This window comes from Opisthocomus hoazin, chromosome 4 (genome assembly GCF_030867145.1).
Source record: "Opisthocomus hoazin isolate bOpiHoa1 chromosome 4, bOpiHoa1.hap1, whole genome shotgun sequence".
In the NCBI taxonomy this organism is placed as follows: domain Eukaryota; kingdom Metazoa; phylum Chordata; class Aves; order Opisthocomiformes; family Opisthocomidae; genus Opisthocomus; species Opisthocomus hoazin.
Window position 1 is genome coordinate 83,143,183 of NC_134417.1, and position 14,536 is coordinate 83,157,718.

General features: G+C 39.7%; 1 protein-coding gene across 8 annotated transcripts in view; it reads right to left on the reverse strand.

Annotated features, from left to right (window-relative positions):
- Window positions 1-14,536, reverse strand: part of ZMYND11 (zinc finger MYND-type containing 11) — a 109,146-nt gene that overhangs the window by 55,302 nt on the left and 39,308 nt on the right. For 7 of the 8 annotated variants that reach the window (XM_075419742.1, XM_075419744.1, XM_075419747.1 and 4 more), the window contains one exon: window positions 7,478-7,612. The exons of the other annotated variant lie outside the window; for it this stretch is intronic. In XM_075419742.1, coding sequence (XP_075275857.1) covers window positions 7,478-7,593 — 116 coding nt within the window. In that variant the 5' untranslated portion in view covers window positions 7,594-7,612. The remainder of the gene's footprint in view (window positions 1-7,477; window positions 7,613-14,536) is intronic. 8 annotated transcript variants of the gene reach the window in all.

The following is a 14,536-nucleotide window of genomic DNA, read 5'->3' on the forward strand; positions in this document are numbered from 1 at the left end:
TCAAAGCAGTATCAGGTGCTACAATACTTCTGCTCATGTAAAGTTAAACAACAGGATTATCTAGTTATAAATCCAGAGTCATCTGCTCTCCTAATCATTCTTATGGCTTACTATATTTGTTTATGCATGACTATTTAGTTGCAACGTGCACTATACTAGGAAGATTTAAATTTTCATCAAAGGTACTATAAACAGTAACAGATTTTTTTCTAACAAGTTTCTGTGCTTCAAATAGGAATACTGTAAGAATCTTGTTCTTTCATTTTTTTCTTGCCACTGCATTGCATATTCTTACAGACATGCGTGATTATTTCCTACCCATTCAAATTGCTCATTTTCTTATTTATACTCTCTTGTGATTATTCTCTACCTGTTCAAATTGCTCACTCTCATCTTTGCTTTAATCAGTGCTTCTAGAAATTGTTTTCTGTTAAAGCAGACGGCCTAAAAAGAGAACCACAGAAGAACTAAGGCAACCAAAACAGATTTATGGAGGTGAGAGGCCCTTAACTTTAACTGTTCTCACAGACTGACTGAAGAAATTTCATAGAGTGATATTTGGAGAAGAAATCCCCCTCCTAGGACTAAATGTCAAATCGAGAGGGTCACATACTCAATCTACAACTGCTAGCAACTCCACCTTAACTGTAGGACCAGAAAATCTCATCATTTTACAGTAATCTTTCATACTGAGTAGTTCTTTTCTGGTGTGCTATCCCATCAACGCTGATTAATGTCAGTCTGCACAAAGCTAACAGGGGACTGACAGAGTCTGCTCTATATAGGCCTGGGATCGGCTCATTTCTCTTAGATGATCTGACTTTGCTGCACTTATATTAAATTAGAACATAAAAAAAAGTAGTCCACAGAACAAATATGGGAAAAAAGGTTATGACCATTTAAGGACCTAGTACTGGATCATCCAATTCGAAAGTCAAATAAAAAAGATGAGAGTCTTTGTATCTATTTGTGAAAAAAAGACATTTTCTTGTATTACCAATATTGTAAAACAGCTTTCTGATTGATGAAACTGATAGCTTCAGTTTCGCTCTATTTGAAAATAACACAAATTCTCCAGTTACAGCATATCAGTTCTGTCCTAGTTAATGGTCCTTCCATCAGCTTCATCCCCCAAAAAGTTGTGATGCCTCTACCCTGTGGCCTACGGTCACTCTTGATTTCATTCTCAAATTAACTTACTCTCAGGCTCCATTCGGGAGAAAGCTAAGTTGTTCCTCCTGGGAAAAAGGCAAAGCATGGCCATGAGGTTTGTTTGCTCCTGATGGAGAACATGGATGTAAACCATGCCAAGACTGGCTCCTTCTGCCAAGGGCACTCCAACACTGTTCCAGCACGCTATGCGTCCTCAGATGCCTTCAGGCCATGCCCAATGGCAAACTATCATGCCTCTAGCTTCAAGTTTCAAGAATAGCATTGCTGTGGGCTGGATTATTTTTGGCACTTAGAACTGAAGAACCACACACACATATAAAACAAACAAAGAATATGTCAGGGCCAAAGAAACACTCCACGAGCCAAAGGCAATGCGGTGTAGTCACAGCTATCTGCTCCAGATGGTGCCAGGGCATTCCCTGTCACAGTACACAAAGACAGTACAGCCACAGCCTTTACAAGAGACAGGGAGAGAACCCAATCAACTAAATAAATCATGAAACACATCAAAGGGAGTGAGAGAAAAAAAAGAAGAGAATGGAAGTATGGAAGAAAAGAATTATGTTTTGGTTCTTCAGTCTTCATGGAATAGTTTAGAAACCAGAACAATTATCTGTTTACAATAACCAAAATCTTGAAAATGGCCAATAATAGTTCTAGAACATAGTATTTGCCAATTGGATATAGTAATAACATTAACTTAATAGATAAAGAACTCTGAAGTAATCATAAAGATCATGAAATGTTCATAAATTGCTACTGAGGAAACCCAATACCTAGAGAGAAAAAGGGTAAATATTTAGTTAATTGTTAATTAAACCTTAGGAGTCCAATTACCTGTAAGGGAATTATAAAGAAAACACTAAAAGAAACTGGATGACTGGAGTAGCCAAAGAAAGAGAACTTTAAAAACATGTCTGCACAGAAACACTTACCAATCTGCTATGTGACTGAATGTCAATAATTTGTTGTACTCATTTAATTATGCATGCCTTTTTTCCAGTGTATTTTAAGGCATTTTATTCCATAGAATCAATTTTTGAGGTTACCCCAAACCCAAAACAGATGGAAGATAATGAGGAGAAAACAGAAAGTCAAAGCATAATTATAATTTTTAACACACTTTATGTATGAACAATTTGTCAAGCTGAGCTCTTGACAGAGAATTCACAAGATATGGGAAGCCGTTTCTCCACTAGTGTTTACAGCATAACTAATACCAATAATATTCATCTAAATAATTGGCATATTAGGGTTAAGTTATCCCAACATCACGTCTGGACAGAAAAATAAGTCATATTTCTTGATAAATGCCTCTTAGAAATATAATTTTTTTATTAAGTAATTTGCTAGTTTTGAAATGTCAGATGTTTCTCGTAGTTAGATTTTAAATCATTACAATTCATTGACTTGATATACACTATGATAATACAGGCCAGGTGAGAATATTTATTTTGCATACCTTTACAGAAATGTTACCATTGTTTCAGATGAGCTTCACCGTTAAATAATAATGCACTGAACACACTGAAGCCTATGTACAAAAATAAGAACTTCTATATATATTTTAAAGTTCTCTTCAAAAGGCAGTTTTCACTTTTAGTACTAATTCCTTTAAAGTCACGACATTGTTACTTTTTGTTAGTATTGATTTTCAGTCCTTTATTTAGTTTTCAAGCTATTGAAGAATGTTTATCTCCAATCAATGGAAAGTACCTTTCCAACTATCAGGTACCCACCACATATAATCACTAAAATTGCAGAATCTCTTTCATATAATGATTTGTTGATTTTGGTTTTTTGGGGGGTTTTTTTTGAGACACGAAGCCTGTGCAGTGTGGTCTCTTCCCTACCAATGTTTTTTACTTAAGTATTAATATAATAGTCCAATTAACAGTGTCATATTCTTGACATCTTCACACACACACATTTTTAGTTCCTTCAGAAATAGACACCTTTCTTGTGTTTCTTAATACTTCTCTGCATGCAATGACTTTTCTAAAACAATTGCTGAAAGTTCAGTAAGCTTACTGGCTAATTTCTTAAAGGCTCTAATTTGTGTATTCAAATTTTCCAAGTGACTCTTTCCTCAGTGGAAGACAGTTTTCAATCACTTTCTAATCACAAATTTTTCTGTTCTTGCTTTTCCCCCTCAGCAATTTAAAAAGCAAAGCATACTTCATTTAGTCTACTTTTAACTGAAGGGACTATTTTCTTGTAGGTTTTTCCTGATAATATTAGAAATACGTTCTAGTGCTCTTGGCTCCTCCTACACTATCCTCCTACTCTTCTGTTCTCTACAGAAAATACCTGGCTAGGTCTATAGATACTTCTTGCATACTTTCCATTCCCAGTATCTTCTGGAAGTCTTTCTTTACCCCAGATATTTTTTAACAATTATACATAAAGTGCACAGGATACATTGTATCTATTTTAATGTGTTATATAAATTTGTCTTTTTTACATACTGAGTCAAAACAGTTCATAATCTATAAACAATTGATTATCTTTTCATATTATCAAAATTTCCTCCCTGGTCATAAAAAGCAAATGCTCCTTGATATGTACAGTGGCTTTTACTCAGTACCAGAAGGCTAAGAAAAGCAGGTAGTAAATGAAATAAACAGGAATATGTTAGGAAGAGGGAGACAACGATGCTGAGCTGCCGATTAGGAGAAAAGCCAGCAAACAGGTTTGCCTAAAAGAGCAAACCATCTGATGAAGAAAGCAATAGAGATTCTGCTCTGAAGGTGTTTGGACTAACAGGTCACAAAATATACAGGACAACTTTTCTCTAGTAACAAATGAACCTTCGAACTATGGCAAAAAGAAAATAAAATCAAAAATCAAATCATGAATCATCTTTTCAACTTGTGAAGTTCTCTGAAAGTACACATTTGTCATTCACTATATGACAAGGTAGGATGATTGTCACTTATCTTAAACACGTATTCATAAAAAAAGATTATCTTGCTGGTTTTCTATATCCTTACTCAGGAATAAGATATGCTTCCATGAATTTCATTGTCATTATTACTTGCAAATAATTATAACATGCAAAGTCACTCTTTCAGTCGACCTCAAGAGGTATTAACCCTTCTAAAAAATGTTACTAATCCAAGCATTAGAATCCTCCCTTCAGCTCCAACTATGTGTATATGGTCACAATTTTCACTTCTTAACACTTGTTTGATTTTGATCTTTCTTATTTTTCATACATGTGCCTATGTGCCCAGACACTGATTTATCTTTTAAGGAATTGCAGTTGTACTTGACCAAATGATCTCTGAGCCTGGAAGAATACATCAGCTGCTCAGTTTTCATCAGAAGAGATACTCTGACTCCCTGCTAATTTCAGAACTTTATTTTGAATATTACATAATAGGCATACTCATTTACCAAGTCATCTGTGTTTCTTCATCAATGACTAGTACTGTAAAGCAACTCCAAGGTCTTTACCTCTTTCTTGCCAACAGTTAGCTCCTTAAAAAAATCATTTAATACAAACTAGATCACTGTTTATCACTCTTCTCACTGATGTGCACACGGAGCATTTACAGTGTCCAAGCATTTTTAGATTACTCTTCAATGCTATCACCCTGCATGTCTTTCTCAAAGTACTAAGGCTGCCTGCATCTCTGTTTAGTCACTTATTTTTCTCCTGATTAGAGATGAGTCATACAATCTGGATCTAGACTGTTTTTTAAAAAATGAAACTACTCTTCAATTACTAAGAGCAATACTTCTCTTTCTGGTAGCTAATTACTTGTTTTCTCAGTCTTGCTTGTAACTGTAGGATTTGTCTTACCTAACCTTACCCAGCTGAATGTTATTCGCACCATCTTAAAATAGGCATCTCTCGTAAGAGTGGGACGAATCCCCAGCTAAACGTGCCTGTCTCCCTTTATTACATACAAAAAGAGCGTAACAGCTAACAAACTCAGCTAATACATGGCCTGGAGCAAGTAATTTGAAATGTTAAAATGGAAAGTGTACAGCATTAGTTTACCCACTTGTCTCCTTGGAGACATGATGCAAATATATGCTTTAAAGCATCCTGAAACTCAAGCACAACCTTGTACTGGGTTTGCATGGCAAGGTTTAGGTAGTGGAGGGCTACAGGGGTGGCTCCTATGAGAAGCTGTCAGAAGCTTCCCCTGTGTCCGGTAGAGCTCCAAGACAGACCCACCGCTGGCCAAGGCCGAGCCCACCAGGGACGGTGGTAGCACATCCGGGATAACATATTTAAGGGGAAAAAAACCCTGAGTAACAGCAACTGCAGCTGAAGAGAGGAGTGAGAGTATGCGAGGGAAACAACTCTGCAGATACCAAGGTCAGTGCAGAAGGAGGGGAGGAGGTGCTCCAGGCACCAGAGCAGAGATTCCCCTGCAGCCCGTGCAGAAGACCCTGGTGAGGCAGATTGTTCCCCTGCAGCCCATGGAGGCCCATGGTGGAGCAGATCTCCACCTGCAGCCCACTGAGGACCACACACCGGAGCAGGGGGATGCCCAAAGGAGGCTGTGACCCCGTGGGGAGGCCACACTGGAGCAGGCTCCTGCCAGGATCTGTGGCCCCGTGGAGAGAGGAGCCCACAACGGCCAGCTTTGCTGGCAGGGCTTGTGACCCCGTGGAAGACCCCACACTGGAGCAGCCTGTTCCTGAAGGACTGCACCCCATGGGAGGGACCCACGCTGCGGCAGTTCGTGAAGAACTGCAGCCCATGGGAAGGACTCACATTGGAGAAGTTTGTTGAGGACTGTCTCCTGTGGGAGGGATCACATGCTGGAACAAGGGAAGAATATGAGGAGCAAGGAGCGTCAGAGACAATGTGTGATGAACTGACCGCAACACCCATTCCCCATCCCCCTGCGGCACTAAGGTGGGGAGGAGGTAAAGAATTTGGGAGTGAAGTTGAGCCCGGGAAGAAAGGAGGGGTGGGGAGAAGGTGTTTTAAGATTTGGTTTTATTTCTCATAACCCTACTCTGATTTGATTGGTAATAAATTGAATTAATTTTTCCCCAAGTCGAGTCTGTTTTGCCTGTGTCGGTAACTGGTGAGTGATCTCTCCCCGTCCTTATCCCAACCCATGAGCCGTTCATTATACTTTCTCTCCCCTGTTCAGCTAAGGAGGGGGAGTGATAGAGTAGCTTTGGTGGGGCCCTCTCAAGCCTGTTTGGAACTCTCTATCTCTGGGAAGGTGCTTTTCAGTTTAATGGTGCATTTTGATTTGTTGTAGGAGCCAGGTACACACTAAATCATTTGGGACGCAATCTTTTTTCTTTTTCTTGTTTATTGTTTGCTAAGTTTGGGGAACCTAAACTGTTACACTTCTTCCTTTTATGAAATCAGTTTTGCCTGTCACTTCTACCCCAGAGCTTCCAAACTCTGTCTGTAGACCATGTTACACTGATTTTCACCTGTTTATAACTCTCCCCTTTAGTGGTTTCTGGCCTCATTACCAGTTCACATTGGTTCTGGCAACGGAAGAGTTGCCAGCTGGTTACTTCTGCTCTTTTAAATTATTCATATTGATTACTTTGACGAACGTGATGTACATGTTGGCCTGGAAAGGCAGACAAAGCAGAGAAAGGCACAAAACCTCCCTCGGTTTTTATTACAATGGCTACTCCAAGTTATCTTCAAAGGTATTTTAATACTGTAGACCTTTTTACACATTGCAAGCTCCACAGAACAAAGAATATATATTTCTGTGTATACAGCACCTAATACATTTTGAAGATTATTTTAATACCAACTATAGCATTAAGCATAGGTGGTAATCATCTCATGTCTTCTTTAATAGCATCCTATGCTCACCTCAGTAAATACAACACCTTATTTGTCTGAGCAACCTAACACTTCAGGTTTACCTTTGCCTTCTGGAAAAGAGTTCTCCACTGGCCTATCACATTTTCTTAAAGAATTAGATTATTTACAAATTTTATTGCTCTACTCTCCTTTACTGTTCTATCTACTTCTTGTATTTTGACCATGCTACCAAGTGACTAGAACTCTGACATGCTAAACTCAGTTCAAGTACTATAAATGTTGCATATTTCCTAAAGATCTTTATAAAAAACCAAAACCAGGGTGAATAAGATCTCAGTTCCATGGATTAAACCTCACTTGAGATCTTTAGATGTTCACTTCTACAAGGTTTTTTATTATAATTAGATACTTAGTAACACAGAAGTGCCTGTAACTCTTTCACAGTCTCTCACAACGTTTACTTCTGTTTCCCAGGGCTTTTAATAGCATCAACCTTCCCCCTCATCAAGACTTTTTTTGGAACAGATCACTTACTTTGTAATACGGTCAATGTTAGCAATTTGCTTCTGGTTCCGGATTATTTCTATAGCTGCCCAAAGATGCTGGATAGCCTTTGTATCTGCCTGTCGTCTCTTCGTTAAGCGTGCCATGACCTGTTTACTTGGTCAGCTGCAGCCGATAAATAAAAAAAATACACCAAAAAGTTAATCATGAATTATGAAATTGATTACATGATGATCATATTGCAATAAATATGCTTACAAGGAAAATTTTGTTAAACTATAGCAATTCAATCTGTATATGGCAGTGTTTCCTTATGCTTAAAGAGCAGTAAAAAGCAAAAAAAGTAGTTTACAAGAATCCCTTTCACATCACATGATCTAAACCGAAGACATAATGTGAGCAGTAAAAATTATCAAACCAATAGCAAACGACTTAATGTATCAAACTGGTTATGAAAACGCAGAAGCTACCCTAGCCTGAAGCTTCCTCAGCCTCCTGCATTGCCTGAAACCCTTACAAAAGGGTGACTGGTACTTGACTACAGCACACGGTGTAAGCATGAACTCTGACACAGAAAAAAACACAGTTTAGTGCACAATATAGTTCTCAGAGCATTACTTTCATATTTTTTTTATTTACAGCTATTTAAAAAAATCCTTTCTATGAGCAGAACCTAGAGTATATTTTCAGGGATGATAAATATTTAAAAAAATATTTTGGAGCAATTCCATTTCCTGTAACATGCTAAAAGCCAACAGGACCAAAGTGCTTCTGATGGCATTTACCCATCTAACCAACCCTGAATGGGAACATAATGAGCATCTGGCTTTGTTTACAAATTTTCCAAAAGCTCGAGGTAATGAGTACAGATGAGCCATAAATTGCCTACAGCTCTACTAGATGCACCGAATCCCTTAACGATGCTTTGATCACTAAATAACTTACTTTCAGTGCCACCACTTTCTCAATGAAAAAAAATGACTGATTTATGACTGTTACCAAGGTCTATAACTTAATTTAGAGCTCTGTCCTCAAAATGAACTCTGTGGTATGCATGCGGATACTTGTAACTAGCAGAATATTAATTTCAGTAACCTAAAATAATCTAAAAAAATGCAAAAACATTACACCATCTGTGCAATGTTAAAGATGCAAATTTAAATATTAAAAGCATCACTCCTTTCAAATTCACAAAAATTGAACAGATTCATATATTCCATCAGTTGCAGCAATGCAATTCTCAAGTCCATGGGACATGCAGGTACTTGTCAAAGAGGGCTGTCAAGTTTCAGATCCGATATTAGCTCAGCAACGCCCACTCACCCTACAGGTGTAATGAAATAAAGTGCAACACTCTATTATAAAGGACGAGAAATGATTTCACAGTATTACACTTCACATTATGTAGCCCATTTAGGAAAAAAAAAAAAAGAAAGAAAAAAAGATGACATAATTTGGTATGTGCACATGCAGCTGCAACTGTATCTGGTGCGTGAGGCATCTCTGGCCACGGGAGATAGCAGGGAAGGGCAGAACAGAGCGGCGCTCACGGAGACACGGTGTGCTCACACATCGACCCCACGTTTCTGCTTTAAAAATCTCGCTGCAATTTAAAGCAAGGGCAACGGGATAGTTCTCCCAGAAAAGAAAGGCCAAGAATATATTTCTGAGGGAAGGATGAGAAGTATGACCGACACGCAGCTGAGAGTGACCATCAGTAGATAGCATCACCTAAGAATGATGCAGAGAAAGAAAGCCTCTGTTGGGAATAGTGGGAAAAGACCCTGCATCCCTGTGAGCTCCTCTGCATTCATTTCACAGAACATGAGGACATTACAAGCAAAAAAACCCTCCTAATTTGTTAGAGAAACATATGCTAATTTGTAGAATTTAATCCTTAAGCAAAATACACCTGTAAAATATAAAGAAGGGTTAGACACTACCATGTCAATCTTTATAGCCCTACTCTCTTAGCATAAAACTCCTTTCCCAAAGCAGAAATGACTAAAGTGGTATCGCTCTTTTTATTCTAGCTCTCTACAAAGTATCTGCTTGAAAACCTGTTGGCTGATACAGCAGCCGACAGGCTGGACACAGAGCCTCTCACGCAGTATCACGTCCACATGTGAGGATCAAGGAGGAAACACTCACCATTCTCGACCCTGATAACAGGGCAAACCAACAGACCAGTTCTCAGTTTATTTTGTCATAAATGAAGTGGGTCCTGTTATCCCAACTACTTTAAAAATAACCGCTATTTTTGGCAGCCTGGCATATGGCTGCCCACGTGAGAGCGGCACTCGGTGCGCCTGGCAGAGTGGAAGGAGGTGGGTTTCTCTCACCCCCTGCGACGCCTGGGCCCGAGGGCCCCAGCGCAGGGCAGGGCCCCGGGGAACCCATCTGCTGCTTCCGCGTGGCCCCGCGTCCCCGCTGTGCAGCCAAAGAAACAGCTGACCTTTGGGGCTGAGGAATTCCCTCTTGTGTCTCGGGGTGGGAGAAGAAGCCCACATCTGAGACAGGGAGAGCGAAGGATCGCTGTAATTGTGAGTTCCTGAAGCCCAGTGGTTGCAGAGCTGCACCTAAGATGGCCACCAGCGGGCAGAGGAAGGCCGCTCCCTGCAAAGGCCCTATGGGCTCCCCATTTCTTTTGGAGTGAGCTTTTGGAACAAATTTCCTGAGTACCCTCCTGCCTCATCCTTATCACGCTTTTCTGGCTTGGAGCATGCAAACACTATGCCCTGTGCCATGGCTAACTCCAGCCCACGGTGTGGGCCTGCGCCTCCCCGGCCCCGGCCGCCACAGGAGCTCGCTCCATGGGAGCAGACTGGACCCACTCCAAAGCAGCCCCCCAAATCACAGCTGCTGCAGATGTCCACCCCGCTGCTCCCCACCACGGCTTGCACAGGCACGGCCATGGCTCTTCCCCCTCTTTGTCCACTAATAAAAGCAACGAGGATTCTTACACACGGGACACCGAAATCACACAGGTTTTATTCTGCTCCTCTTTTTTTGGTAAGATCTAATAATTTTAGCATGTGTTCTGCCTTCAAAGAGTATATGTTTCATTTTTATAGCTTTGGTTTACTATTTAAGGGCACTTTTGTTAAACTCAGAGTTGACACTCCACTGTTGAAACAGCAGTTCTTAGAAACCACACTTCGAAAAATATAAAACCAGATTATTTTTTTTTCTTCTGAAAAAGCCCATACCACTTTAGCATTATTTTCATCTTTTAATTGCATGGTGCAGAAGCCTTTTTTACGTTAAAAATTAAAAGACTGTGGCATATTTCTTGCTGTTCACTGCACTGTCACTCTTCCTCCATGGTAAAACTAACCACAACAGTTTACTCCCTGCAAAAATTTAAGCCGTTTTCTGTATTACTGAAAAATCTTAAAGATAACTTGTATCAACCTGTTAATAGTTTATAAAATGCTTTGGAGTGCTACTTCCAAGCAGCAGACAATGCTCGCAGTGCTCCAACACACACAACTTATTCAGGCAAATAATAGTTTAAAGTTTAATGGGAGACACATTAGATTCTTAAATCTGTATTTATCACTCCTGATTATTTGGTTATGTGTGGGTGCACACACACACGCAAGGGAACAAGCATAAACGTCCAGTGCGTGAGAGTATGTCTAAGAATCTATGGCTTAGAGGTTAAGTACCGAAAGAGGCTGATTCATCCATGCAGTGTTTTAAAGAAGTCAGAACTCCAGAGGCTCCTTAAAACCACAATACTGAAACGTACATTAACATATAAATTCTTGAAGACGTTTCTCATCCCCCTCTTTCATTACAGCATCCATTTCAATATCCTGGAAAGAAAAACTAAAAGCTGAAGTAAACGCTAATTTGACAGCCATCATGCTTGTTTAGCTGTGGTATCCCCTGTCCATACGAAACTATTTGCTTCATGCTTTTTTCTGTCACATTCTGCTAGCAAGGTTATGGTAGGATGCAGCTTCTTAGAGAAAGGCTGACAATCAAAAGATGGCTAAAAATCAAAGATATAAGAATTTATATCATCAGGATGTGTCTTAGGTTTTCTAGACATTCATCGGTCCTGCAGAATATAAGAAGGATTATCCAAATAAAGGAAGTTTTGTGTGGCTGCCATGCCAGCTCACACTGCCATCACATGCTCATTCACACTGGGCCTAAAGCAAATAATTTATCTGCTCAATTTTCAACTCTCTAACTGTTCCTCACTGCAATCCGAGTAAGGTTTACTATATTTTATACTTTAAATCCCTTTTAAATGTCCTATGTACAATATTTTGATAAATATACCACTTCATTGTACACAACTTTCCTCAAGAGATAAATGTTACCCACATTTCTTACAGGCAGGCTCAACAAACCGCGCTTCACCTTATGAATACACACAGCGTGGTTTATCTTCTCAAAAGCCCATAGCGAAGTGCGCATTGCCATGCGGCGGCAATCTTACAGCAGAGGCAAACCAGACACTGTCAAAACAGCAAGGCTACTAGTAGCTAGACACACACTCAGCCAAACTGAATGCTACAGAGCTGTCTGTTGCAATAGTAGAGGGTATGGAAATCTGCACTGCAAGTCAACGCAAAATAAACAAAAATCACCTTGCAGCATGTCTAGGGATTTAGCCCAAGAAACCGCCTGACCTGCTGCTTGCATCCAATTTAGCAGGTACTATCAGGTACTAAGTTTAGCTAGAAACTCTCCCTGCAGACAAAAACAACTGGAAGAAAGTCAGATCTTGCCGTGCTTTAGCTGTTAAATACCACAGTCCAAGCAAAATACGATGCTTCTGAAAAATCTAACTAATGAATTGGACTTCGCACTGAAGCAGACGGTGTTGCAGTTGGGTGCTGCTGCTCTGATGGGAGCTGCTAATTAAGAGCTGACAAGTAGTAACTTGTTAAATCTCCTGTTCGTGCTTCCCTGTAAGTGAGGCTACCTGTGGCGCTCGTCCCTTTCAGTGAAAGTCAAACAGGTTAAACTTCATCCCTGCTATTAGCCACCATTTGGCTGAGATTCGGTATGCAGTTAATTGCAAAGGAAAGACAGTTTAAGAAGTTGATCCTTGCCACTGCTCAGCTGCTAGTTTCTGCCTTTCAGTCCCGCATCCCCGGAGCTTGCTATTATTTCTTCCACACCAGACGCTGAAAAGATTTCAGGCTCAACAGGAGGAGCAAGCTAGGTTCAATCCTAGTTTTTGTGGCTTTCATGCCATGACAGTGGCTGAGTTTGGGTGGTTAGGAAACTTGGACACAGACTTAGCTTCATATTTATATGCACACTATAATAAGGGCTCTACTACTTCCTGAAGTGTACCTTTTTATAGTAAGCATAACACTGTATATATCAGTATACAAGTAGCATATAGCATATATGGTATATATAACAGTACAAGTAGTTCCAAATGCTTAGTGCTTTGCTCTTCTATTAAATCGGAGTTTCCAATTAAAATCCAGATTACAAATTTGCGAGCTGATGTAGAGTTTGGGTCCCTGGACCTTATTCAGGTCTTTGTTGTACTCTGAAGTTCTGCGAGTTTATCGTTTACAATTTAAACTGCTGTTACAACATATCTTTCATCACCAGTTTAGTGGGAGGGTAAACTCTAAATTTAGTCTTCCTCTCCTAACACAACTGTGAGCAAAAGTGGTAATTCCCCTGATTTTACACATGGAAAGTGCACGAGAAAATGTTTTGACTGAGCAGAAATAAAGGTCATCGGGGCAGGGGGGGGAACAAAAGAAAGTTTAACGTCAGGACTGCCTTCCAGATCTAGCGATCCAGAAGTGTGGGGAGTAGCTGCTAGGGTGAGGACTAAGCTTTTGGCAAAAGCAATCGCACATTTTGCCTACCATTCTCTTTTTTTCCTGAGCATGCTATATTACGAGCATAACCTAGGATCAGCTGGGCACCTGGTAGCAGGAGACCCTCTTCTGCAAGAGTGCAGGCTATCAGAAACATAGACTTTGCATACAAAGTAATTTTCAAATGTTTAAGAACCAGCAAGTGTTTTGCTATCATTAGATATTTATTCTGGACTTAATCCCAATCCACTAAAATCAACAAATGCCTTTCTGCTGACTTTCCAGGGTTTTGGAGTAAACTTTCAACTGCTGACTGCTCTTCCACATCCTCACAATGGAAAATTTAGGGGGGTGTTCAATGACACCAAAGTCGAAAGATGTAACAAATGCCTGTGGCTGAAATAGGCAAAATTTGTTAATTAAACTCAGAAAATTAGACTTTAAATTAATAACAGTTACGGAATCCTTCAGTGCGCCTTTTTGTATTAGGAGATTAATTCATGCTGTCATCTTGAAAGTTATTAAACTACAGAAGATTTTTGGATGTTGTATGTGTGTCATTCCTAATGAAAAACTTTTCATTTCACTGTTAGATAAAGGCGCACACGGTCTGTTCAAAAGAGATGTTTATTACCATAGTTATCCTAAGTATTTCACATGTGCAAGGGAAATAATTGTGCTGTTAGGCGCACCCCTACCTTTTGCATTTCCTGATTGCTAGGCTTGTAACCTTGACGTTACACAACTTTTTGAGTGAGGTTTTGCACAGCTCCATAAAGTACACTACAGTCAGAAAACAGGACTACATGAATACAAAACTGCAGTGTTCAGCTTCTTTCTGCAATTTAATTTTTTTTTTCCAACTTCAGTACGTAGACTACAAGAAAGCTTTTGCTATTACCTTGTGCCATTCCAAGATGGCAGTGAGCCACTACAGAAATCAGAGCCAAGGACAGTACAGAATTAAAGGCTCCAAGAATACTTTTACTACACGTATGGGTAAGGTCTGTTTTAATCCCTGATGTTGCATTTACTTCATTTGTATTGTATTTCATTCAAAATGATTAAGTAAGTGTCCTTCACTGATGCTAAGGCATATGATACTTGAATTTTAAGCTCAAACATTCTGAATCATCAGTATACAAAGAGTACAAGTCTCTTTCTTTTTCTTTTGAAACCAAACCTGGACTTTCCTGTTTAATTAACTTGCCCTACTAGAGAGAACTTGACACAAATGTTGAGGCGCCATCCCAAGAGAGAATTTCTAAGAAAGGCTAAG